Here is a 27,137-nt window from a genome sequence, read left to right on the forward strand (position 1 = left end):
GCAGTTGCAGGCGTTTGGAAATTGCTCCCAAGGATAAACCAGACTTGTGGAGGTCTACAATTTTTATTCCGAGGTCTTGGCTGATTTCTTTTGAATTTCCCATGATGTCAAGCAGAGGCATTGAGTTTGAAGGTAGGCCTTAAAATACACCCACAGGTTACACCTCCAATTGACTCAAATTATGTCAATCAGCCCATCAGCTTCTAAAGCCATTACATCATTTTCTGGAATTTTACAAGCTGTTTAAAGGCATGGTCAACTTAGTGTATGTAAACTTCTGAACCACTGGAATTGTGATTAAGTGAAATAATCTGTCTGTAAACAATTGTTGGAAAAATGAATGGGGGTCATGCACAAAGTAATGTCCTAACAGACTTGCCAAAACTATAGTTTGTTAAAAACTTGTTGAATCTAGGGGTCATTTTTTAATTTTTGGAAAAATAACGTTCCCAAAGTAAACAGGCTATTTTTCAGGACCAGAAAATAGAATATGCATATAACTGACAGCTTAGGATAGAAAACACTCTAACGTTTCCAAAACGGTAAAGATATTGTCTGTGAGTATAACAGAACTGATATTGCAGGCAAAAGAATGAGAAAAATCCAAACAGGAACGCAGCGGTTTCTAAATAAGAGTCCCTTCCTATGCTTCCCTATTGAGCAGTGAATGGGATATCAACGAGATTCCTTTTTCTATGGATTCCTTAATGTGTCTAGTATCACAAGACATAGTTTCAGGCTTTTATTTAGAAAAAATGAGCGTGTACAACAACATTTCGTCAGTGTCCACCTGATGGCTCTTTGTGTATTTCTCACGCAAAAGACAGAGGTAACCATTTTTCCACCCGGTCTTACTGAAAAAAGCTCTGTCCCGGTTGATATATTATTGAATAGATATTTGAAAAACACCTTGAGGATTGATTATAAACAACGTTTGCCATGTTTCTGTCGATATTATGGAGCTAATTTGGAATATTTTTCGGCGTTGTCGTGACCGCAATTTCCGGGCGTTTTCTCAGCCAAAGTGAAGAACTAATGGAGCTATTTTTGGCTACATAAATAATTTTTCTGGAAAAAAGGAACATTTGCTATCTAACTGGGAGTCTCGTGAGTGAAAACATCCGAAGCTTATCAAAGGTAAACGATTCAATTTGATTGCTTTTCTGATTTTCGTGACCAGATTGCCTGCTGCTAGCTAGCCATAATGCTATGCTAGGCTATTGATAAACTTACACAAATGCTTGTCTTGCTTTGGCTGTAAAGAATATTTTCAAAATCTGAGATGACAGGGTGATTAACAAAAGGCTAAGCTGTGTTTCACTATATTTCACTTGTGATTTCATGAATATGAATATTTTCTAGTAAGATTTTTTGTCCGTTGCGTTATGCTACTTAGTGTCAGTTGATGACAATTCTCCCGGATCCGGGATGGGTAGATCCAAATACATTTGTGGAGTGGTTGAAAAATTAGTTTTAATGACTCCAACCTAAGTGTATGGAAACTTACGACTTCAACTGTATATATTCAACTAGTCTAAAGGCCAGTTGTATTGCTTCTTTAATCAGAACATCAGTTTTCAGCTGTGCTAACATAATTGCAACAGGGTTTTCTAATGATCAATTAGCCTTTTAAAATGGTAAACCTGGATTAGCTAACACAACATGCCATTGGAACACAGTAGTGATGGTTCCATTAAAATTCAGCTGTTTCCAGCTACAATAGTCATTTACAACATTAACAATGTCTACGCTGTATTTCTGATCAATTTTATTATTTTAATGAACATAAAATGTGCTTTTCTTTCAAAAACGGACAATTCTAAGTGACCCTAAACTTTTGAACGGTAGTGTACATTCATTGTGTAGAACAAACATCTGTTTGGCCTGAGGGATGTGGATGGGTAGCCAGGGAATGGCCTTGGCACATTAATACTTTTGCAAGACAATAAACATATTTTCCTGCAACTCCTGGGAACCCTGTACATATTTAAATCAGAGAAATATCCAATAAACCAAACTGTTGCTTTAACTGTGAAGGTACTTTAATGCGCACAATCCTCACAAAAATAGACATACATAAAATAAACTATGCATTTACATTGTGTCCAATGTGTGTGTGTGTGTGTGAGGGAGGCATGTTTTTCAACTCAGAAAAAAGCACACAGAATTTCCTCACTGTACACATTAAGCCATAGTCTTTTACAATATTATCAATCACACTTTTATTTGATAGATATTTAGAATAATTATGTAGATATTGAGAACGGATATGAAGGAGTAGATATCTACAATCCTAAAATAAAATGGAGTAAACATAAAAAAAACAAGTAACACCAAATGATTTACATTGTGTAGAATGTGTGTGTGCATATTGTTTTACCTTGTCAGCCACCCATCTCTGCTTTGTCAGTCTTGATAGGCCCAGTGTCTTCTGGGTGAGGCTGTCAGGCAGTGGTGGACTGCATGGCAGATCTGAAAGAGTGACAGTAAATATACAGCTCAACAACATGTCTGTGTGTACATCTGTCGGTGTGAGTGAGCATACAGTGGTTGCTCCACTAAAAGTTGTGTGATTATGCTGTGGTACTTAGAGGTAATGTGTGGTTTAGTACGATACCCTGCGTCACCACTTCATTACTCCAGACCACCACAAGGGGGAGTTAGAGCACTGATTATGCTTTTGGGTCCTACTGTGTCTCTAACTGACAAAGAATGGGCGACATAAACCTAAATAGAAACTGATAATTGTGCACGACTTCAGTATTACTTACTAAAACTGTTGTTACAAAGGTTTTTATTATTTTATTAGGATAATTTTGCTCTTACTATATTACTGTAGCCCACTCCCGATCGGTCACGTTGTTCAGCGCCTGAGTGGCGCGACAGTCTAAGACAAGCTGTGTTGCTACAGATGCTGGTTCAATACCCGTGCGGGCCTCGACTGGGAGACCCATGACTGTAGGTGTTTGGTTTCTCTCCCTCTAAAAACAGAAATAAATCATTCAAAATAACAAACTGGCTTTATTTACAAATTAGTAACAATGTTTCACCCCATGTTCAAGAATGGCCTTTTTCCTCACTCATTTTACATTATTTGAAAAACAAAATAATCTCCAAAGTATTGTAATTATTTAAACAAAGCGATTAAAAACAAATAAAAAACGCACAATGGGATTGATTGCCTTGCAGTTCTCCAGCTGTATCCACTGAAAGAGCACAAGCTTCAAGGCACGAGAGCAGGGGGCACGGGACGGGCCACAGAGCAGCGCACAGAAGATAGACCTAGCCCATGGGGAAGGGAGGAGGGGGGGTGGACCCCCACCCCGCCACACTGGGTAGCACAGAGCAACACTAAGGGGCATTGCACTAATAATGGCTATGACTAGGGAAACGTTCCCGCTGTTCTAGCAGGTAGCTGGACAATAGACTTGCCTAGATGGAGGGTAGGGGGATAATTCTATCGTCAAATGTATTTCTAAGTTAGGTTTTAAGTTAAGTATAATTATACTGCATCACATCCGACCGTGATTAGGAGTCCCATAGGGCGGCGCACAATTGGCCCAGCATTTCTCTCCCTCTAAAAACAGAAATAAATGTTTTGGCCTTTACAAATATTATTTTGGCCTTTATTCAGATTACAATTGCTCACTTTCGTTGTTGTTTTTGTAACTAAATAACCTCCAAAATAGCGTTATATATTATCAAGTTGATGGCACAGCCATTTAGCCGGCACCTACATAAAGCTGAGTGACTCACTCAGGCTTTGGATCAAAACAAATAAGAACCAGTCTAAAGTTTGGACACACCTACTCATTCCAGGGGTTTTCTTTATTTTTTACTATTTTCTACATTGTAGAATAATAGTGAAGACATCAAAAACTGTGAAATAACACATATGGAACCAGTTAAGAACAAAGTGTTATTTACAAGGACAGCATGCTCTAACACAGTTTCACCTCAGATACCACCAAAACAACTGCTATGTGGAGGTCAACTAAAGCAGACGTGATTGAATAGAGCCCCAAGTGAGGGAGAGCGTGCATGTGTGTATACATGCATGTGATGATTACCTGTATCACCTGTCGTGGTCGGTGTAGCAGGTACAGGGGCAGACGACTGCAGCTGTGAGGACTGTGGTTGAGCTAATAGGGTGTAAGATCTAAAAGAGAGGAACAATTTTCTTAAGTTAAAATAATTATACAACAAAACAGAGTGAGTGATTGAGTGTGTATGATAATTTCCTGGACCACATCACACTGCTTCAGGTCTACAAGCCTCTGGAAGTTCCAGCGTGCCACTCCAGTCCTGGAACAGCCATGACTACATGGAACTATTGCACCCTCTATAACCACTGTCATTATTATTATTTGACACTGCTGGTCATCTATGAACATTTAAAGATCTTGAAGAACAATCTGGCCTAAAGGGCTGTACTCTTTTATAATCTCCACCAGCACTGCCAGAAGAGGACTGGCCACCCTCAGAGCCTGGCTCCTCTCTAAGTTTCTTCCTAGAGGCAGGAGCCTTTCTATGGAGTTTTTCCTAGCCACCGTGCTTCTACATCTGCATTGCTTGCTCTTTGGGGTTTTAGGCTGGCTGTATAAGCACTTTGTGACAGCTACTGATGTAAAGGGGGCTTTATAAAATACATTTGATAGATTGCTTGTATATGCTTCTATTCATGTGAGTAACTCTAAATCTGAATATGACATTGAGTTGTCTTACCTTTCCTCAATAGGAAGTTTTACCTGATGCCAACACCTTCTCCTGGTCTTTCCTGCTGGGGACAGGGGGCTTCAGGGTTGGGAATGGAGGCCCTAGAAAACTGGAATATTAACAATAATTAGTGAGCATTCTATCTAGTGAGAGTGCACACAATCATTTGCTTATTTTACCAAGTCAAAAATAACATACTTTTGTCAAGGGACCCAACGAATAAGAAAACAGTTGGAAGGCTATTGTTGCTGTATACAGTAGCCTACCCCATCAACATACTACTGTCTGTTTTCAAGGCTACGTTGTTATCATTTAGTAATGTTGTACTGTAGCCTACTGCACCCCATGTCAACCAACTTGCCTACTAGCAGTGACAAGGCTTATTGTAGACTTTCAGTAATACTGTACGGGTGGGTATGACTTAAATGTAAATGTATAATTTGTGGAACGTTCCAACAGGGATATTGTTAAGGGTGTAAGATGGCACAGTGATGCCATCTGTTGGTAAATGTTCATTACTGCAACTCTTGTGTTTTACCGGGGTGCTTCAGATACCCGGATGTGTTGTGATGTACTGAACAAGACTGGTTACTCGGATCAATGCCTCTGTCTCGTCATTTAACATTCAAAACAGATATGTTCCAAAAACTTCGTTGCCAACAAATAATGCATACAATGTAGCACGATCAATTAACCTTGCGAACGAATAGGCTTCAACTCACCACGTAGTTTATTCTTAATGTTTGTCCAAAGGCTACCAGAGTGAGGACAAGACATTTTTCGGAATAAACGTGGTGAGTTAAAACACTTTATGAAATAGCCCACTCCCTCCCCGGTATCTTATTCGGCCGCAATACAACTTTGTACGCGTTGTTTGTTGGAAACCTTGTTATTTACGAAGTTTTTGGAACAGATTCCTGTTGAAAAGTTCCACAAATTATACCCACCCAACTGTAACGTTACTGTATCCTACTGTACCTTATTATCCACCTAGTTAGCTTAGTTAGCTAGCTCCAAAGAAACAACCAATGAATGTAACACTAGCTAGTATGATTGCATGTAAAAAAAAAAACTTTACAGATGATTACAAACTTTGAAAGCAAAGTTGACTTACCAATATGCTGCTCTCTCTCGGGAACTTACCCAACTAGCAGTGCCAGCATTTTAGCTATCAAAGTATCTATCCAGCAACAATGTCAAGATCAAAAACCGAAAGAAACTATGTTAATGCCATGCTGACTTCGTAAAATAAGTCAAATCGGACTGAAAGAATTAACAGGCTGAACGAACATGTCTGTGGCTAACTTTAGCTTGTAACTCAGTGCCAGGCGATGCACCTAGTCCAGTTTTTGATTGTGGGGAGCTACTGATGAGAGAGTGTTATTATTATTATATTATTATATATATTATATTATTATATATATTATTATATTATTATATTATATATATTAGAGTGAGCATCCATCCACGTCCTGCGTGGAGAGGCGACACTGAGTCAACATGTGAATTATATTACATCCGGGTTGGTTTACAAACCACATTGACATACATGGAAAACTGTTCACATGGAACCCAACCCGGCTGCGTTGTCCCCCCACACCAAACACAACACGCAGGTTAAAATATCAAAACAAACTCTGATTTGTCTCCGGTAAGCTAAATTCTAGTGAATTTGTAAAGCCTTTGATACCGTAATTGATTGATATTAGATATATTTTATGTGCAACCTAGCTAGCTAAAGGGTTCTCTAGTTAATAGACCCAATGTGACATGAGATGTACTTTTACAGAATGTTCATTTGGACTATAACTTTTCCCAAAGTTGGTTTTAAATCCTTATTCGGAGCAAGGTTAGTTTTTGAATGCGCCTTTGGGATTCTGAGACCTTGAAGTAGTTTTTTCCCTTGCTCTGCAAGGGCCGTGGGATTTGTGAAGAGATGGGTAACGATGCTTCGAGGGTGGCTGTTGTCAATGTTTGCAGAGGGTCCCTGGTTCGAGCCCAGGTAGGGGTGAGGAGAGGGAAGGAAGAAAAACTGTTACACCTGCGTGACACATGTGTTCTCCACAACTACTGCAGAGGCAATTCCAGGAGCTGCTCAGGATGGAGACTGGCACGCCAAATGGTCACCTACCTGATGTCACCAGGGCAGGTGCCAACCAGTCCCCCAGACAGGCACTCCAGGTGAGGGAGAAGCTGAGCACCTACTTCTCATCCCATGGCAGTATGCTGTGGAGTGAAAGAGCATTTTTTTCAGTTGGAAGTTATATTTAAGTGACATTTGGGAGTAAAGACCACACCTCCCATTAACTTCAGTATTATACACACCTGGCATGGTACATCAGGTGAGGACCTCTAAGGTTATACGACACACTATGATAACATGGGAAAAGGAAGCCTAGGGTCCATACAAACAGAGCAGTTTACCACCATCTTCACTGGTCTGACAAAATGCAGGTGAGAAAAAAAACTATTAGGAAGAGAATGTGTTTTTACTTTGATCTTGTCTTAGATCTGCAAAGGTGTAAGGAATAAATAAGCAGATTCATTTCTAAATGAGATATTAATAAACAACTGACATAATTGAATAGGTATTCAAATACAGGAAAGAACATGGAAGCTATGTGTGTTGTAAAAATGTTACAAAAAATAAAAACAATTGAAAGACGTGTGTGTGTGTGTGTGTGTGTGTGTGTGTGTGTGTGTGTGTGTGTGTGTGTGTGTGTGTGTGTGTGTGTGTGTGTGTGTGTGAAAATACAAACATTTATGTGTAACCTGTAATCTGTAGGAGAACAACAAGAGCATGTATTTTTGTCACAACTGCAGACAGATACAGGGACTACTCATAAAGCCTAGACATAGTAGGGGAACTTCAGACATGGCCATAAAGAGAGAGACGGCAGGGCACTGGAGATGTGAGGTACAGAGAGGAGTGGAAGAGAGGTGTGTGTGTCTGGAACATACATGTCTAGCCACAATACAGGTAAACACACATTTCATCTTAAGTCTTGTAAAAGAACAACAAGCGCATCAGAATTTTCCAGTGTTGTCTGTTTTAATTCAGTCAATTTTCATGCAATCTATGTACATCTAATAATGAATGCTATCCTAAGTATTGAGAATCTGCTAACAAGGACAGTTGTAAAATCTCAGTTGCATTTCCTTGATTTCTCGCATCCTCTCTCCTCACCTCCCGATCAAAACCCATTGGAGAAGGTTAAAATAACAACCAGACAACTCTCCTCTTCCTGTCCTTCCTGTGAGCTGGTCGGCTAAATTCACTCCATCTCTGGAAGGGAAGAGAAAAACAACACATACAAGCTTTACATAATATAACACCATAGAAGGAGAGGTTTATGTTAACTAAATACTGCTTGTATAGTGTAGTTAGTGCTGTAAATATTGGAACAGTGTGGTAAAGTTGCTAATTCTTCCTGTTTACTCATGGAATTTTTATTTCAGATCAAAAGATGAATATGACTCTATGAATATAGGCAAATATTTAGACAAGCAAACTGTTTTAGGATATTTTCTAACCCAGAAACAACAGCTATACATTTGCCTCATATTAATCCTTTGATCTGAAATATCAATTAGCCTACATGAGTATACTGTAAAAATTACATTTACATTTAAGTCATTTAGCAGACGATCACTGTCGCAATACTTATGACACTACCTGTGTTGTGGAGAGAAAAACCATTGAACTCGGCATTGAAAAGCATCTGATGAATTTTAACCTTGACTGCTTCTTTGCTGAGGCAACCTCTTCAGGCTCTTGGCAAAGAGGGTCTCTTCATCCTCCTTCCTGTATCAGGATTGGCTGTATCCCTCTCGACAGCTTGGAGGAGCCTCTGCTGAAATTAGTTGAGTGAATCTGGGGGCTGGTACCACCGATGGCGCCTGGTGTAACATTGTTCCTCTTCATTTCTCTCCATTCCCCAACTCAGGGGAATCCGTAACACTGAAATGTTAACATATATATATATTTTTTTTACACTCAGGATGTACAACTGTACTCAGTTTTAGTAGGAGTACCGCTGAGATCCACCAGAGAGCAAACATACCCTTCCACAGAAAAGAGACACATTTAATACTCTCTACTCCTGACCTGAGGCAAAAATGCAGTATCAGAAAGTAATACTAAGGTCTTGTGGTCATACTTCATCATGGAACAGCACACATTTCAAAATGTGATATATTTTTGGGGGGGAGAAATATTCACAGTGCAGACATCATGGTAGGTAGTCGATCTGAGCAACAATGTATTTTAATTGATTGCATTACACTAGGCAAGAAGATGTAGAACTGATTTGAGTTCATCAGGGTCAGAGTTAGGGTTAGACTTCGGGCTAGATCTGTAGCGCTGATGATCCATGCTGTAGTGCGATTTCAATTTTAAAGCAATAATCACACATTCAGGTTGGTAAATAAGCATTTTATTTTTATTAGGTAAGTTGACTAAGAGCACATTATCATTTACAACACCAACCTGGGGAATAGTTACAGGGGAGAAGAGAGGGACAAATGAGCCAATTGTAAGCTGGAGATGATTAGGTGGCCATGATGGTATGAGAGCAGACACCAGGGTTAACACCCCTACTCTTACTCTTAGTGCTATGGGATCTTTGGGGACCACAGAGAGTAAGGAAACATGTTTAACATCCCATCTGAAAAACAGCACCCTACACAGGACAACATCACTGCCCTGGGGAATTGGGATTTCCTATTATTTTTTAAACATAGGAAAGAGTACCTCCTACTGGCTCTCCAACACCACTTCAGGCAACATCTGGTCTTCCCTCCAGGGACTGACCAGGATCAACTCTGCTTAGACTCAGAGGCTCACCAGCAGTGAGATGCAGGGTGGTATGCTGCTGGCTAGGAAATTGATAATAAAATAAACACATATTTAATGTTGGAACAGGCCTACTCTCTCCTCATCACATCTGCAAGGGCATTAATTAAATGTTTGCAAATGCATAGAAAGTGTATTTAAACTATATTGTATGACAAACCTCTATAATTGATCCAGTAGTCAACGCTCTGGAACTGATTCAGTTGTCAAAGCTCTAGAACTGATCCAGTAGTCAAAGCTCTAGAACTGATCCAGTAGTCAAAGCTCTAGAACTGATCCAGTAGTCAAAGCTCTAGAACTGATCCAGTAGTCAAAGCTCTAGAACTGATCCAGTAGTCAAAGCTAATTACCAAGTAAGAATGCTACAACTCTTCATTATAAAAGTATGAAGTTGAAGAAGACTATATATTTTAAATATTTGAATGGTAAAGTTATGTTCAGTGCCTTTTCAGAATGGAGGGGGTATGAAATAGCATTGTCACTTTAGAATTAAAGAGATAATCATATCAATTAAATCGTGAACAAGATCAGTTCTATATGAACAGTTTCAGTAGGGTTAAGGTTAGGGTTACGGTTTAGGGCTGGGGCGGGCAAACTATGGCCCTCGCTCCACGTCTGGCCTGCCGGCAGATTAAATGCAGCCAGCAAGGGTTAGGGTCAAATTATTATTTTGGAATAGAAAACCAGTCCAGGACCTCCCGAGTGGTGCAGAGATCTAAGGCAATGCATCACAGTTTTGCTGTGTCACTTCAGCCTGGGGCTCATTGGGCTCAAGTGACTCTCTGTGGTGGGCCGGTCACCTGCAGGCTGACTTCTGTCATCAGTTGAACAGTGTTTCCTCCGACACATTGGTGCAGCTGGTTAAGCAAGCGGGTGTTAAGAAGCGTGTTTTGGAGGACACATGACTCGACCTTCGCCTCTCCTGAGCACATTGGGGGGTTGCAGCGATGAGACAAGATCGTAATCACGAAAAAGGGAGCTAAAAATAAACATATATAAAAACAATCCAGACTACACTTGAATGTCAAAAACTAGATTGAAACTATGTAGAAATTATAATGGACCTATATATTTTCAAATAACTGCATTTTTTCTGGCCCACAAATTGATTTTGATGAACGAATCGGTAGAAAAAAATCTGTGCTGCCCTCCATTGAATTTCTAAATCGTGATGTGGCCCTCGAGCCAAAGTGTTTGCCCACCCCTGGTTTAGCATCAGGCAGATGATTAGGTTTTTGGTAATACCAGGGTGATATTGTGTACTGAGAGGTTTCTGTCTTGCTGTTAGTGCATAGCAACTGGAGCAGCATAGTCATAAACTACTGTACCCAGACACATGAAACACAAACATGACTGGTGGACATAGTAATCCCTGTGCCTTCCATATTTATAGAGGGGGGTCTGGGGTTGGCGTGGTGATGGTGGTTTGTTCTGCGGTGGTTTGGGTGGTGGTGGTGGGGGGGGGGGCTTTGTGTGGTGATGGTGGTTGGTTCTGAGGTGGTTTGGGTGGTGGTGGGGGGTGGTGTGGTGATGGTGGTTGGTTCTGAGGTGGTTTGGGTGGTGGGGGGGGTATGGTGATGGTGGTTATGGTCTCTGTGAGACTGTCTTGGGGCTGTAGTGCTCCTAATCCCGCTCCTCTTCAACTGGCAGTGATCTTTGTCCAGGCTGGAGATATTCTCTTTCTACTGAGGCTGGGTGTGGTGCTCTGTCCTGCAGTTGTGGTGGTTAGGGTGGTGAGGAGGTTGGTTTGTAGGGTGGTCGTGGGTGTGTGATGGTCTGAGAGGTGTTTCTTTCTCCTCTCTGCGGGCTGGGTGTGCTCGTCAGCCTGGTGGTCATGGGAACCCTTCCTCTTCATCGCAGATGGTTTATTAATTCTCCATCCTGGAATAAAAAAACATGATAATAATAACAATCATCATCATCATCATCATCATCATCATCATCATACACGGTCAAATGAAAATCATGTTAATGGGCAGTCATTTTTGATATGTGTATATTATAAATGCATCACATGCAACTTGTAAGAAGACTAAACCCTTAGCCTATTAAAATGTTTACCTAACTCCATTAAGATAATTAGCAATATGCATGGTTGAGTTACAGTAATAGAACACTATAGATACAGTAATAGAACACTATAGTTGAGTTACAGTAATAGAACACTATAGATACAGTAATAGAACACTATAGTTGAGTTACAGTAATAGAACACTATAGTTGAGTTACAGTAATATAACACTATAGTTACAGTAATAGAACACTATAGATACAGTAATAGAACACTATAGTTACAGCAATAGAAAACTATAGTTACAATAATATAACACTATAGTTACAGTAATAGAACACTATAGTTACAGCAATAGAAAACTATAGTTACAGTAATAGAACACTATAGATACAGTAATAGAACACTATAGATACAATAATATAACACTATAGTTACAGTAATATAACACTATAGTTACAGTAATAGAACACTATAGTTACAGTAAGAGAAGACTATAGTTACAGTAATAGAACACTATAGATACAATAATATAACACTATAGTTACAGTAATAGAAGACTATAGTTACAGTAATAGAACACTATAGATACAATAATATAACACTATAGTTACAGTAATAGAACACTATAGATACAATAATATAACACTATAGTTACAGTAAGAGAAGACTATAGTTACAGTAATATAACACTATAGATACAATAATATAACACTATAGTTACAGTAATATAACACTATAGTTACAGTAATGGAACACTATAGTTACAGTAATATAACACTATAGTTACAGTAATATAACACTATTGTTAAATTAATAGGACACTATAGTTACAGTGATAGAACACTATAGTTGAGTTACAGTAAGAGAACACTATAGTTACAGTAATAGAAAACTATAGTTACAGTAATATAACACTATAGTTACAGTAATAGAACACTATAGTTAAATTAATAGGACACTATAGTTACAGTAATGGAACACTATAGTTACAGTAATGGAACACCATAGTTACAGTAATAGAGCACTATAGGTACAGTAATAGAGCACTATAGGTACAGTAATAGAGCACTATAGGTACAGTAATAGAGCACTATAGGTACAGTAATAGAGCACTATAGGTACAGTAATAGAGCACTATAGTTACAGTAATAGGACACTATAGTTACAGTAATATAACACTATAGTTGAGTTACAGTAAGAGAACACTATACTTACAGTAATAGAACACTATAGTTAAATTAATAGGACACTATAGTTACAGTAATGGAACACTATAGTTACAGTAATGGAACACCATAGTTACAGTAATAGAGCACTATAGGTACAGTAATAGAGCACTATAGGTACAGTAATAGAGCACTATAGGTACAGTAATAGAGCACTATAGGTACAGTAATAGAGCACTATAGTTACAGTAATAGGACACTATAGTTACAGTAATATAACACTATAGTTGAGTTACAGTAAGAGAACACTATAGTTACAGTAATAGAGCACTATAGGTACAGTAATAGAGCACTATAGGTACAGTAATAGAGCACTATAGGTACAGTAATAGAGCACTATAGTTACAGTAATAGGACACTATAGTTACAGTAATATAACACTATAGTTACAGTAATAGAACACTATAGTTAAGCTACAGTAATAGAACACTATAGTTACAGTAATAGAACACCATAGTTGAGTTACAGTAATAGAACACTATAGTTACAGTAATATAACACTATAGTTACAGTAATAGAACACTATAGTTAAGCTACAGTAATAGAACACTATAGTTACAGTAATATAACACTATAGTTACAGTAATACAACACTATAGTTACAGTAATATAACACTATAGTTACAGAAATAGAACACTATAGTTGAGTTACAGTAATAGAACACTATAGTTACAGTAATAGAACGCTATAGGTACAGTAATATAACACTATAGTTACAGTAATACAACACTATAGTTACAGTAAGAGAACACTATAGTTACAGTACGCGAACACTATAGATGAGTTACAGTAATAGAACGTTATAGTTAAATTAATAGGACACTATAGTTACAGTAATGCAACACTATAGTTACAGTAATGCAACACTATAGTTACAGTAATAGGACACTAACTCCAGTAATATAACACTATAGTTACAGTTATAGAACACTATAGTTGAGTTACAGTAATAGATCACTATAGTTACAGTAATAGAACACTATAGTTACAGTAATAGAACACTATAGTTGAGTTGCAGTAATATAACACTATAGTTACAGTAATGCAACACTATAGTTACAGTAATAGAACACTATAGTTACAGTAATAGAACACTATAGGTACAGTAATAGAGCACTATAGGTACAGTAATAGAGCACTATAGGTACAGTAATAGAGCACTATAGTTACAGTAATAGGACACTATAGTTACAGTAATATAACACTATAGTTGAGTTACAGTAAGAGAACACTATAGTTACAGTAATAGAGCACTATAGGTACAGTAATAGAGCACTATAGGTACAGTAATAGAGCACTATAGGTACAGTAATAGAGCACTATAGTTACAGTAATAGGACACTATAGTTACAGTAATATAACACTATAGTTACAGTAATAGAACACTATAGTTAAGCTACAGTAATAGAACACTATAGTTACAGTAATAGAACACCATAGTTGAGTTACAGTAATAGAACACTATAGTTACAGTAATATAACACTATAGTTACAGTAATAGAACACTATAGTTAAGCTACAGTAATAGAACACTATAGTTACAGTAATACAACACTATAGTTACAGTAATAGAACACTATAGTTACAGTAATATAACACTAGGTTTGAGTTTCAGTAATAGAACACTATAGTTGAGTTACAGTAATAGAACACTATAGTTACAGTAATAGAACGCTATAGTTACAGTAATATAACACTATAGTTACAGTAATATAACACTATAGTTACAGTAATACAACACTATAGTTACAGTAAGAGAACACTATAGTTACAGTACGCGAACACTATAGATGAGTTACAGTAATAGAACGTTATAGTTAAATTAATAGGACACTATAGTTACAGTAATGCAACACTATAGTTACAGTAATGCAACACTATAGTTACAGTAATAGGACACTAACTCCAGTAATATAACACTATAGTTACAGTTATAGAACACTATAGTTGAGTTACAGTAATAGATCACTATAGTTACAGTAATAGAACACTATAGTTACAGTAATAGAACACTATAGTTGAGTTGCAGTAATATAACACTATAGTTACAGTAATGCAACACTATAGTTACAGTAATAGAACACTATAGTTACAGTAATAGAACACTATAGTTGAGTTGCAGTAATATAACACTATAGTTACAGTAATGCAACACTATAGTTACAGTAATGCAACACTATAGTTACAGTAATAGAACACTATAGTTACAGTAATAGAACACTAACTCCAGTAATATAACATTATAGTTACAGTTATAGAACACTATAGTTGAGTTACAGTAATAGAACACTATAGTTACAGTAATAGAACACTATACTTACAGTAATAGAACACCATAGTTGAGTTACAGTAATATAACACTATAGTTACAGTAATAGAACACTATACTTACAGTAATAGAACACCATAGTTGAGTTACAGTAATATAACACTATACTTACAGTAATAGAACACTATAGTTACAGTAATAGAACACTATAGTTACAGTAATGCAACACTATAGTTACAGTAATAGAACACTATAGTTACAGTAATAGAACACTAACTCCAGTAATATAACACTATAGTTACAGTTATAGAACACTATAGTTGAGTTACAGTAATAGAACACTATAGTTACAGTAAGAGAACACTATAGATGAGTTACAGTAATAGAACGTTATAGTTAAATTAATAGGACACTATAGTTACAGTAATGCAACACTATAGTTACAGTAATGCAACACTATAGTTACAGTAATAGGACACTAACTCCAGTAATATAACACTATAGTTACAGTTATAGAACACTATAGTTGAGTTACAGTAATAGAACACTATAGTTACAGTAATAGAACACTATAGTTACAGTAATAGAGCACTATAGTTAAAGTAATATAACACTATAGTTACAGTAATAGGACACTAACTCCAGTAATATAACACTATAGTTACAGTAATAGAACACTATAGTTGAGTTACAGTAATATAACACTATAGTTACAGTAATAGAACACTATACTTACAGTAATAGAACACCATAGTTGAGTTACAGTAATATAACACTATAGTTACAGTAATATAACACTATAGTTACAGTAATAGAACACTATAGTTGAGTTACAGTAATATAACACTATACTTACAGTAATATAACACTATACTTACAGTAATATAACACTATAGTTACAGTAATAGGACACTAACTCCAGTAATATAACACTATAGTTACAGTAATAGAACACTATAGTTGAGTTACAGTAATATAACACTATACTTACAGTAATAGAACACTATAGTTGAGTTACAGTAATATAACACTATACTTACAGTAATAGAACACTATACTTACAGTAATATAACACTATAGGTACAGTAATAGAGCACTATAGTTAAAGTAATAGAACACTATAGTTACAGTAATAGAACACTATAGTTACAGTAATAGAACACTATAGTTGAGTTACAGTAATATAACACTATACTTACAGTAATAGAACACTATACTTACAGTAATAGAACACCATAGTTGAGTTACAGTAATATAACACTATAGTTACAGTAATAGAACACTATAGTTACAGTAATAGAACACTATAGTTACAGTAATAGAACACTATAGTTGAGTTACAGTAATATAACACTATACTTACAGTAATAGAACACTATACTTACAGTAATAGAACACCATAGTTGAGTTACAGTAATATAACACTATAGTTACAGTAATATAACACTATAGTTACAGTAATACAACACTATAGTTACAGTAATAGAACACTATAGTTACAGTAATATAACACTATAGTTACAGTAATACAACACTATAGTTACAGTAATAGAACACTATAGTTACAGTAATACAACACTATAGTTACAGTAATACAACACTATAGTTACAGTAATAGAACGCTATAGTCGAGTTACAGTAATAGAACACTATAGTTACAGTAATAGAACACTATACTTACAGTAATAGAACACCATAGTTGAGTTACAGTAATATAACACTATAGTTACAGTAATATAACACTATAGTTACAGTAATACAACACTATAGTTACAGTAATACAACACTATAGTTACAGTAATAGAACACTATAGTTACAGTAATGGAACACTATAGTGACAGTAATAGAACACTAGGTTTGAGTTTCAGTAATAGAACACTATAGTTGAGTTACAGTAATAGAACGCTATAGTTACAGTAATAGAACACTATAGTTACAGTAATAGAACACTATAGTTACAGTAATATAACACTATAGTTACAGTAATAGAACACTATAGTTGAGTTACAGTAATAGAACACTATAGTTACAGTAATAGAACAATCTAGCTACAGTAATAGAACAATCTAGCTACAGTAATATAACACTATAGTTACAGTAATAGAACACTATAGTTACAGTAATACAACACTTTAGTTACAGTAATAGAACACTATAGTTACAGTAATATAACACTATAGTTGAGTTACAGTAATAGAACACTATAGTTACAGTAATACAACACTATAGTTACAGTAATAGAACACTATAGTTACAGTAATGGAACACTATAGTTACTTTAATAGAACACTATAGTTACAGTAATAGAACACTAACTCCAGTAATATAACACTATAGTTACAGTTATAGAACACTATAGTTGAGTTACAGTAATAGAACACTATAGTTACAGTAATAGAACACTATACTTCCAGTAATAGAACACCATAGTTGAGTTACAGTAATAGAACACTATACTTACAGTAATAGAACACCATAGTTACAGTAATACAACACTATAGTTACAGTAATGCAACACTATAGTTACAGTAATAGAACACTATAGTTACAGTAATAGAACACTAACTCCAGTAATATAACACTATAGTTACAGTTATAGAACACTATAGTTGAGTTACAGTAATAGAACACTATAGTTACAGTAATAGAACACTATACTTACAGTAATAGAACACTATAGTTACAGTAATAGAACACTATAGTTACAGTAATGCAACACTATAGTTACAGTAATAGAACACTATAGTTACAGTAATAAAACACTATAGTTACAGTAAGCGAACACTATAGATGAGTTACAGTAATAGAACGTTATAGTTAAATTAATAGGACACTATAGTTACAGTAATGCAACACTATAGTTACAGTAATAGGACACTAACTCCAGTAATATAACACTATAGTTACAGTTATAGAACACTATAGTTGAGTTACAGTAATAGAACACTATAGTTACAGTAATAGAACACTATAGTTACAGTAATAGAGCACTATAGTTAAAGTAATATAACACTATAGTTACAGTAATAGGACACTAACTCCAGTAATATAACACTATAGTTACAGTAATAGAACACTATAGTTGAGTTACAGTAATATAACACTATAGTTACAGTAATATAACACTATAGTTACAGTAATAGAACACTATAGTTACAGTAATGCAACACTATAGTTACAGTAATAGAACACTATAGTTACAGTAATAGAACACTAACTCCAGTAATATAACACTATAGTTACAGTTATAGAACACTATAGTTGAGTTACAGTAATAGAACACTATAGTTACAGTAATAGAACACTATAGTTACAGTAATAGAGCACTATAGTTACAGTAATAGAACACTATAGTTACAGTAATAGAACACTATAGTTGAGTTACAGTAATATAACACTATACTTACAGTAATAGAACACTATACTTACAGTAATATAACACTATAGTTACAGTAATATAACACTATAGGTACAGTAATAGAGCACTATAGTTAAAGTAATAGAACACTATAGTTACAGTAATAGAACACTATAGTTACAGTAATAGAACACTATAGTTGAGTTACAGTAATATAACACTATACTTACAGTAATAGAACACTATACTTACAGTAATAGAACACCATAGTTGAGTTACAGTAATATAACACTATAGTTACAGTAATAGAACACTATAGTTACAGTAATAGAACACTATAGTTGAGTTACAGTAATATAACACTATACTTACAGTAATAGAACACTATACTTACAGTAATAGAACACCATAGTTGAGTTACAGTAATATAACACTATAGTTACAGTAATATAACACTATAGTTACAGTAATAGAACACTATAGTTACAGTAATATAACACTATAGTTACAGTAATACAACACTATAGTTACAGTAATAGAACACTATAGTTACAGTAATACAACACTATAGTTACAGTAATACAACACTATAGTTACAGTAATAGAACGCTATAGTCGAGTTACAGTAATAGAACACTATAGTTACAGTAATAGAACACTATACTTACAGTAATAGAACACCATAGTTGAGTTACAGTAATATAACACTATAGTTACAGTAATATAACACTATAGTTACAGTAATATAACACTATAGTTACAGTAATACAACACTATAGTTACAGTAATACAACACTATAGTTACAGTAATAGAACACTATAGTTACAGTAATGGAACACTATAGTGACAGTAATAGAACACTAGGTTTGAGTTTCAGTAATAGAACACTATAGTTACAGTAATACAACACTATAGTTACAGTAATACAACACTATAGTTACAGTAATAGAACACTATAGTTACAGTAATAGAACACTATAGTTACAGTAATAGAACACTATAGTTGAGTTACAGTAATAGAACACTATAGTTACAGTAATAGAACAATCTAGCTACAGTAATAGAACAATCTAGCTACAGTAATATAACACTATAGGTACAGTAATAGAACACTATAGTTACAGTAATAGAACACTATAGTTGAGTTACAGTAATAGAACACTATAGTTACAGCAATACAACACTATAGTTACAGTAATAGAACACTATAGTTACAGTAATGGAACACTATAGTTACAGTAATAGAACACTATAGTTACAGTAATATAACACTATAGTTACAGTAATAGAACACTATAGTTACAGTAATAGAACACTATAGTTGAGTTACAGTAATAGAACACTATAGTTACAGTAATAGAACGCTATAGTTACAGTAATAGTACACTATAGTTACAGTGATAGAACACTATAGTTGAGTTACGGTAATAGAACACTATAGATACAGCAATAGAACACGATAGTTACAGTGATAGAACACTATAGTTGAGTTACGGTAATAGAACACTATAGTTACAGTGATAGAACACTATAGTTACAGTAATACAACACTATAGTTACAGTAATAGAACACTATAGTTACAGTAATGGAACACTATAGTTACAGTAATAGAACACTATAGTTACAGTAATAGAACACTATAGTTACAGTGATAGAACACTATAGTTGAGTTACGGTAATATAACACTATAGTTACAGTGATAGAACACTATAGTTGAGTTACGGTAATAGAACAAACACTAAGGTTGGAGTCATTAAAACTTGTTTTTCAACCATTACACAAATTCATTGTGAACAAACTATAATTTTGGGAAGTCGGCTAGGACATCTTTCCAACAAATTTTTCCAACAAATGTTTACAGACAGATTATTTCACTCATAATTCACTGTATCACAATTCCAGTGGGTAAGAAGTTTACATACACTAAGTTGACTGTGCCTTTAAACAGCTTGGACATTTTCAGAAAATATGTCATGACTATAGAAGCTTCTGTCAGGCTAATTGACATAATTTGAGTCAATTGGAGGTGTACCTGTGGATGTATTTCAAGGCCTACCTTCAAACTCAGTGCCTCTTTGCTTGACATCATGGGTAAATGAAAAGAAATCATCCAAGATCTCAGAAAAAAATTGCAGACCTCCGCAAGTCTGGTCCATCCTTGGGAGAAATTTCCAAACACCTGACGGTACCACATTCATCTGTACAAACAATAGTACGTGAGTATGAACACCATGGGACCACGCAGCCGTCATACTGCTCAGGAAGGAGACACCTTCTGTCTCCTAGAGATCAACTTCTTGGATATAGGGGGCGCTATTTACATTTTTGGATGAAAAACGTTCCCGTTTTAAACAAGATATAATTGACAGCTTTGGAAAGAAAACACTCTGACGTTTCCAAAACTGCAAAGATATTGTCTGTGAGTGCCACATAACTGATGTTACAGGCGAAACCCAGATACAAATCCAATCAGAAAGTGTCGCATTTTTTGAAACAGTCTCATGTCAATGACTCCTTACATGGCTGTGAAGGAGCTAGGAGTCAGCTTACGTTTTCCACGTTTTCCCCAAGGTGTCTACAGCATTGTGACGTCTTTTTAGGCATTTCCATTGGAGAATGGCTGTAAGAGACCATATAGGGCGAATGGACGCATGGTGTCTCCCGGCTACTGAGGTAGCCATTTTTCCAATAGTTTCTTATGAGAAACCAACTGCCTCCACGGATATATTATTGAATACATATGTTAAAAACACTTTGAGGATGGATCCTAAAAAGAAACCACCATAAAAAAGCCAGACTACAGTTTGAAACTGCACATGGGGACAAAGATCGTACTTTTTGGAGAAATATCCTCTGGTCTGATGAAACAAAAATAGAACTGCTTGGCCATAATGATCATCTGAGTGCGGAGTATAGGTGGTCTAGATTTTTTTTCCCTCTGGTTGCACATATGAAATGAAATTAGGTAAATCAGATTTAAGTTTCCCTGCAAGTCCCCGGCCACTAGGAGCACCACCTCTGAATGAGCATTTTCTTGTTTGCTTATGGCCTTATATAGCATCGGTTTGTGGTGGTAAATAGACAGCTGTGAAAAATGTAGATGAAACTCTCTTGGTAAATAGTGTGGTCTACAGCTTATCATGAGATACTCTACCCTTAATATTAGATTTTGCGCACCAGCTGTTTTTGACAAATAGACAAAGACCACCACCACTTGTCGTACCGGGGCAGCTGTTCAGTCTTGCTGGTGCACTAAAAAATGTTATCCATGTTGTCATTCAGCCACGACTTTGTGTAACATAAGCTATTACAGTTGTTAATTCTTAGAACTAGCCCTCCCGAATCCGGGGGAATTGTCATCAACTACACTAATTAGCATAACACAACGGACAAACAATCTTACTAGAAAATATTCATATTCATGAAATCACAAGTGAAATATAGTGAAACTCAGCTTAGCCTTTTGTTAATCACCCTGTCATCTCAGATTTTGAAATGATGCTTTACAGCCAAAGCAATACAAGCATTTGTGTAGCCTAGCATAGCATTATGTCCAGCCAGCAGCAGGTAACTTGGTCACGAAAATCAGAAAAGCAATCAAATAAATTGTTTACCTTTGATGAGCTTTGGATGTTTTCACTCACGAGACTCCTAGTTAGACAGCAAATGTTCATTTTATTCCATAAAGGTTATTTTTTATAGCCGAAATATCTCCGTTTGTTCTTCACGTTTTGAAATCCTTCGGAAATTACAGTCATGACAACGCCGAAAAATATTCCAAATTAGATCCATAATATCGACAGAAACATGGCAAACGTTTTTTATAATCAATCCTCAAGGTGTTTTTCAAATATAAGTTACAAACAACTTGAAAAAAAGCACAATAGAGCACAATTGGTTAGGAGCCCGTAAAACGGCAGCCATCTCCTCCGACATCATTAATATGTCCTGCTGACAAACTGTTTCACCCACCTGCTTCCAGAGATTCTTGCTCCTTTATCCTCTAAAAAAATAAAAAATAAAAATCCTCTACCCTTTCTCCCGAGGGTCCTGCTCAGGGGGTTTCTATCATAGGGTAGTAAAAAAACAGACTCTCTGTCCCAGTGGGTCACAACTGCAAAATGTTCAGCAGGCTCTTAGCACTTCATTTATGGCTTAAAGACTACTGACACTCTGTTGGCATGCTTTTTGACAATTTCCACACTTTTTGGAAAGAAAAGATGCTCTACAGAGATGATGGACTGCACCCAAACCATCTAGGAGGATGGACCCTCTCTTCACATTTCAAGGACGCATTAAGTTATTGACTCAAAGATAGACCAAGAATCGCTCAGGTAATACGTCCCATCCATTCTAAGAGTTATCATCGTACTGTTGTCCATACTGCCAGGGGTGTTGTCAGTTGTAATCTTGTACCCATTCTTTGAATTCCACTCTTAGATCTGCTATTGTTAGCTAAAAAGATAATTCTACTGTGGTCTGCTCACCCAGTGTTATTTGCTCAAATGTGAAATTGAATACCCCCTCGAAAGCAACCAAAGCCCATGTAAGTCCGTTTCTAATATTCCATCATTGGTTACTCTTGAGTTCCTCATATTGAAATTGGCTTCAGCCTCAAGGCCTATGGTAATTCAAATTTCTACTCTTTCCTCTATTACTAATAGGGATAGACTAATTGGGACAGTTCTATGCAATCTTATAGCCATACTATTGGGAATTTTCCAGTGCATATGTGCACATTATACAGTAAGCAGAATCAGTGCACTCTATATGTGTGTCTAGGTCATTAGGCTAAGGGAAGCAATTACCTAGCCCCGTGAGGTTCATTAGACGTGCATTAGGAGCATAGGTTTGTATTACTTAAGCACCATTAGACATGCACCTGCATTAGGAGTGTACGTGTGTTTATTTTTGTGTCATTGCTATGGTTACGCCACCAATAGAATCTATGCCCTAATGTCTGGGACAAATAAGAAAATGGAAACCAAGCTAAAATAAGTGCAGGGCAAAATGATAATGGTGGCTAAATGCCAAAGGGGTTGGATCATTAACCTAAAGAGGAGTTACTATGTGTGGGACGTAAGGATGAAAACTGTATAAAAGGTGTGTGCCAAGGCTGGAAAGTCAGTTGGTCCATGAACCAGCTTGGCTTGGTACGTTGTAATAAAGTCTATTTGAATTCACAAGTTCCGGTGTCTGTGAAATATGATTGAGCGAATATTTCCATGACAATACCAACTATATCAATATCAACCATCAAACAGGGCCTGCAACCACCTATTGAACATAGCTTGTTTGAGTTTGAAACTCAATGTGACTTTTAAAATCATAAAAGAGTTGGGTTGATGCATCTGAACATTAGGAGCTCACTTCCTCAATTGGATTACATCAAGATCTGGGCTAGGCAGAAACATGGTCCTAGGGCTCAGGTCCTCCGAGAGAGAGAAAGGAAGAGAGAAAGAGTGAGAGCACACTTAAATTCACACAGGACACCGAATAGGACAGGATAAGTACTCCAGATATAACAAACTGACCCTAGCCCCCCGACACATAAACTACTGCAACATAAATACTGGAGGCTGAGACAGGAGGGGTAAGGAGACACTGTGGCCCCATCCGAGGACACCCCCGGACAGGGCCAAACAGGAAGGATATAACCTCACCCACTTTGCCAAAGCACAGCCCCCACACCACTAGAGGGATATCTTCAACCACCAGCTGTTTGCTTAGAAATAGCTGTTTGCTGTTTGCCTCCAGCTGTTTGCTTAGAAATTCTAGGGACAATTAGGAGGCCTGCGTCTTGTGACTGTAGCGTTACTTGTAGGTATGCAGGACCAAATCAGAGAGATAGGTAGGAGCAAGCCCATGTAATGCTTTGTAGGTTAGCAGTAAAACCTTGAAATCAGCCCTTGCTTTGACAGGAAGCCAGTGTAGGGAGGCTAGCACTGGAGTAATATGATCAAATTTTTGGGTTCCTGTCAGGATTCTAGCTGCCGTATTTAGCACTAACTGAAGTTTATTTAATGCTTTATCCGGGTAGCCGGAAAGTAGAGCATTGCAGTAGTCTAACCTAGAAGTGACAAAAGCATGGATTAATTTTTCTGCATCATTTTTGGACAGACAGTTTCAGCAAATAGGAATAACGACGTTGGCAATCGGGAGCACTTGGCGGTGAAGTTGGCATTAGAGGAGTGGAGACACTGGCTGGAGGGTGCCAAGGAACCATTCTTCATCCTCACCGACCATCTGAACCTTGAGTACATACGGACAGCGAGGAGACTGAAGCCGCGTCAAGCCAGATGGGCCCTCTTCTTCACCAGGTTCGACTTCACACTGACCTATTCCCCAGGTTCTAAGAACATCAAGGCCTATACCCTGTCCCGTATCTATGATTTGGGAGAGACTCCTGTCCAGAGGGCACTTATAATCCCATCCTCCCGAGTTGTGGGTCCAGTGGTTTGGGACGTAGAGGTGGACATCCGCCAGGGTCTACAGAGGGAGCCCACACCCCGTAATTCTACTCCCTCGCGCATCTACGTTCCCACAAGGAATAGGGATCGGCTGCTGACCTGGGCACACACATCTACGTTCCCACAGGGAAAAGGGATCGGCTGCTGACCTGGGCACACACATCTACGTTCCCACAGGGAAAAGGGATCGGCTGCTGACCTGGGCACACACATCTACGTTCCCACAGGGAAAAGGGATCGGCTGCTGACCTGGGCACACACATCTACGTTCCCACAGGGAAAAGGGATCGGCTGCTGACCTGGGCACACACATATACGTTCCCACGGGGAAAAGGGATCGGCTGCTGACCTGGGCACACACATCTACGTTCCCACAAGGAATAGGGATCGGCTGCTTACCTGGGCACACACATATACGTTCCCACGGGGAAAAGGGATCGGCTGCTGACCTGGGCACACACATCTACGTTCCCACAAGGAATAGGGATCGGCTGCTTACCTGGGCACACACATCTACGTTCCATCAGGGAATAGGGATCGGCTGCTGACCTGGGCACACACATCTACGTTCCATCAGGGAAAAGGGATCGGCTGCTTACCTGGGCACACACATCTACGTTCCCACAAGGAATAGGGATCGGCTGCTTACCTGGGCACACACATCTACGTTCCATCAGGGAATAGGGATCGGCTGCTGACCTGGGCACACACATCTACGTTCCATCAGGGAAAAGGGATCGGCTGCTGACCTGAGGACACAGCTGGCCTCGCTGGACATCCAGGTATTTCTCGCACCATCCATTCCATCACTGAGAAATACTGGTGGCCCACCGTGGTGCGGGATGTTACGTGGTATGTCAACTCCTGTTCCATGTGTGCTCAAACCAAGTCTCTCTCTCCCCCTCCCCCCGGAATGCTCCAGCAGGGAAGCTCCTGCCGCTTCCCACGCCTCAGAGACCTTGGTCCCATCTACCCATTGACTTTGTTACGGATCTTCCCCCTTCTGATGGTTTCACCACCATTCTGCTGGTTGTGGATAGATTCTCCAAGTCATGTCATTTAATCCTGGTCTTCCCACTGCTCTCCAGGTCAATGAGGTCTTCCGGTATTATGGTCTTCCGAAAGACATTGTCTCAGACTGTGGACCAGAATTCACATCCCGAGTATTGAGGGCCTTCTTGGAGAAGCTTGGGGTCATGGTTAGCCTCACATCCAGGTATTGGCCTCAGTCTAACTTGCAGGTGGAGAGAGCTGGGGAGTTTCCTGAGGAGTCACTGTCAGGACCGGCAGGGTGAGTGGGCACGTTTCCTTCCTTGGGCAGAGTACGCCCAGAACTCTCTACATCGCTCCTCTACTGGGTTGACCATCTTCCAGTGTGTTGGGTTTCCAGCCGGCCCTGACCCTGTGAACCCCGGGCCAGACTGCGGCTTCTGCAGTAGATGAGTGGTTCCGGTGTGGCGAGGAGGTGTGGAACAATGCGCCTTTAACTCCAGCATGCCGTCCGTCATCAGAAGGAGCAGGCTCTCTACCAGGAACCTCCCACTCCACCTGCCCTGCAAGAAACTGAGCCCCCGGTTTGTGGGGCCATTCAAGATTTTCCGGAGGGTCAATGAGGTGACATACAGTTTACAATTACCCTGTCACTACCATATCTCACCGTCTTTTCATGTCCCCCTTCTCAGGCTGGTGGTTCCTGGTCCCCTAACTGATGCTGTCCCCCACAACACACCTCCACCCCCCTGGACATCGAGGGGAGACCGGCGTACGCTGTCAGATCCCTACTGGACTCCCGACGTCGTGGGGCCGCCTCCAGTATCTGGTGGACTGGGAGGGGTATGGCCCAGAGGGGTGTTGGGTTCCAGTGGAAGACATTCTGGATTCCAACATCATTGGTGATTTCCACCTTCGCCGCCTGGACCGATCCGCTCCTTGTCCTTGAGGTCGTCCTGTTGCTGGATTCGCACGTCAGAGGGGGGATACTGTACTGTCTTCCCCTCCGGCGTACAACGTCGCCAGAGTACTAACCACCGGTCCTGGGATTCATCAGCACGCATACCTGTGAATCATTATGATTCACACATGGACTCCATTACCTTAAATTCCTCCCCTTTATGTCACTCTTCCAGGTTCACTCACCAGTTGGTATTGTTCTTGTGTATCGGCGTTCTGCCTTATGTTTGTGTTGTGTTCTTGGTTTTGTTGTATTAAAACGTTTCACCTGAAA

At 38.1% G+C, this 27,137-nt stretch overlaps 1 protein-coding gene and 1 long non-coding RNA gene across 4 annotated transcripts; one reads left to right on the forward strand and one right to left on the reverse strand.

The window, feature by feature from the left end:
- Positions 1–6,120, reverse strand: LOC118394356 (uncharacterized). The gene is made up of 5 exons (XR_004827760.2): positions 5,831–6,120; positions 4,726–4,825; positions 4,071–4,159; positions 2,827–2,981; positions 1–2,472 (listed from the first exon to the last, which is right to left on the reverse strand). It is a non-coding gene; the product is annotated as an uncharacterized LOC118394356 (long non-coding RNA).
- LOC127907463 (uncharacterized) lies at positions 6,120–27,137 on the forward strand. Of its 3 annotated transcripts, none has more exons than XR_008064426.1 (5): positions 6,120–6,367; positions 6,793–6,897; positions 7,540–7,696; positions 24,564–26,487; positions 26,596–27,137. XR_008064426.1 is itself a non-coding variant. In XM_052462692.1 (5 exons), exons 1-5 carry the CDS (start codon positions 6,282–6,284, stop codon positions 26,807–26,809), a joined length of 762 nt encoding a protein of 253 aa, XP_052318652.1. In that variant the 5' UTR covers positions 6,120–6,281; the 3' UTR covers positions 26,810–27,137. The 3 variants fall into 3 exon arrangements, 2 of the variants coding, with proteins under 2 accessions (XP_052318652.1, XP_052318653.1); XM_052462692.1 differs by having other exon boundaries at positions 24,564–24,763; XM_052462693.1 differs by lacking the exons at positions 7,540–7,696; positions 24,564–26,487 and having other exon boundaries at positions 6,128–6,367.

Source organism: Oncorhynchus keta, chromosome 15, assembly GCF_023373465.1.
Source record: "Oncorhynchus keta strain PuntledgeMale-10-30-2019 chromosome 15, Oket_V2, whole genome shotgun sequence".
Lineage (NCBI taxonomy): Eukaryota > Metazoa > Chordata > Actinopteri > Salmoniformes > Salmonidae > Oncorhynchus > Oncorhynchus keta.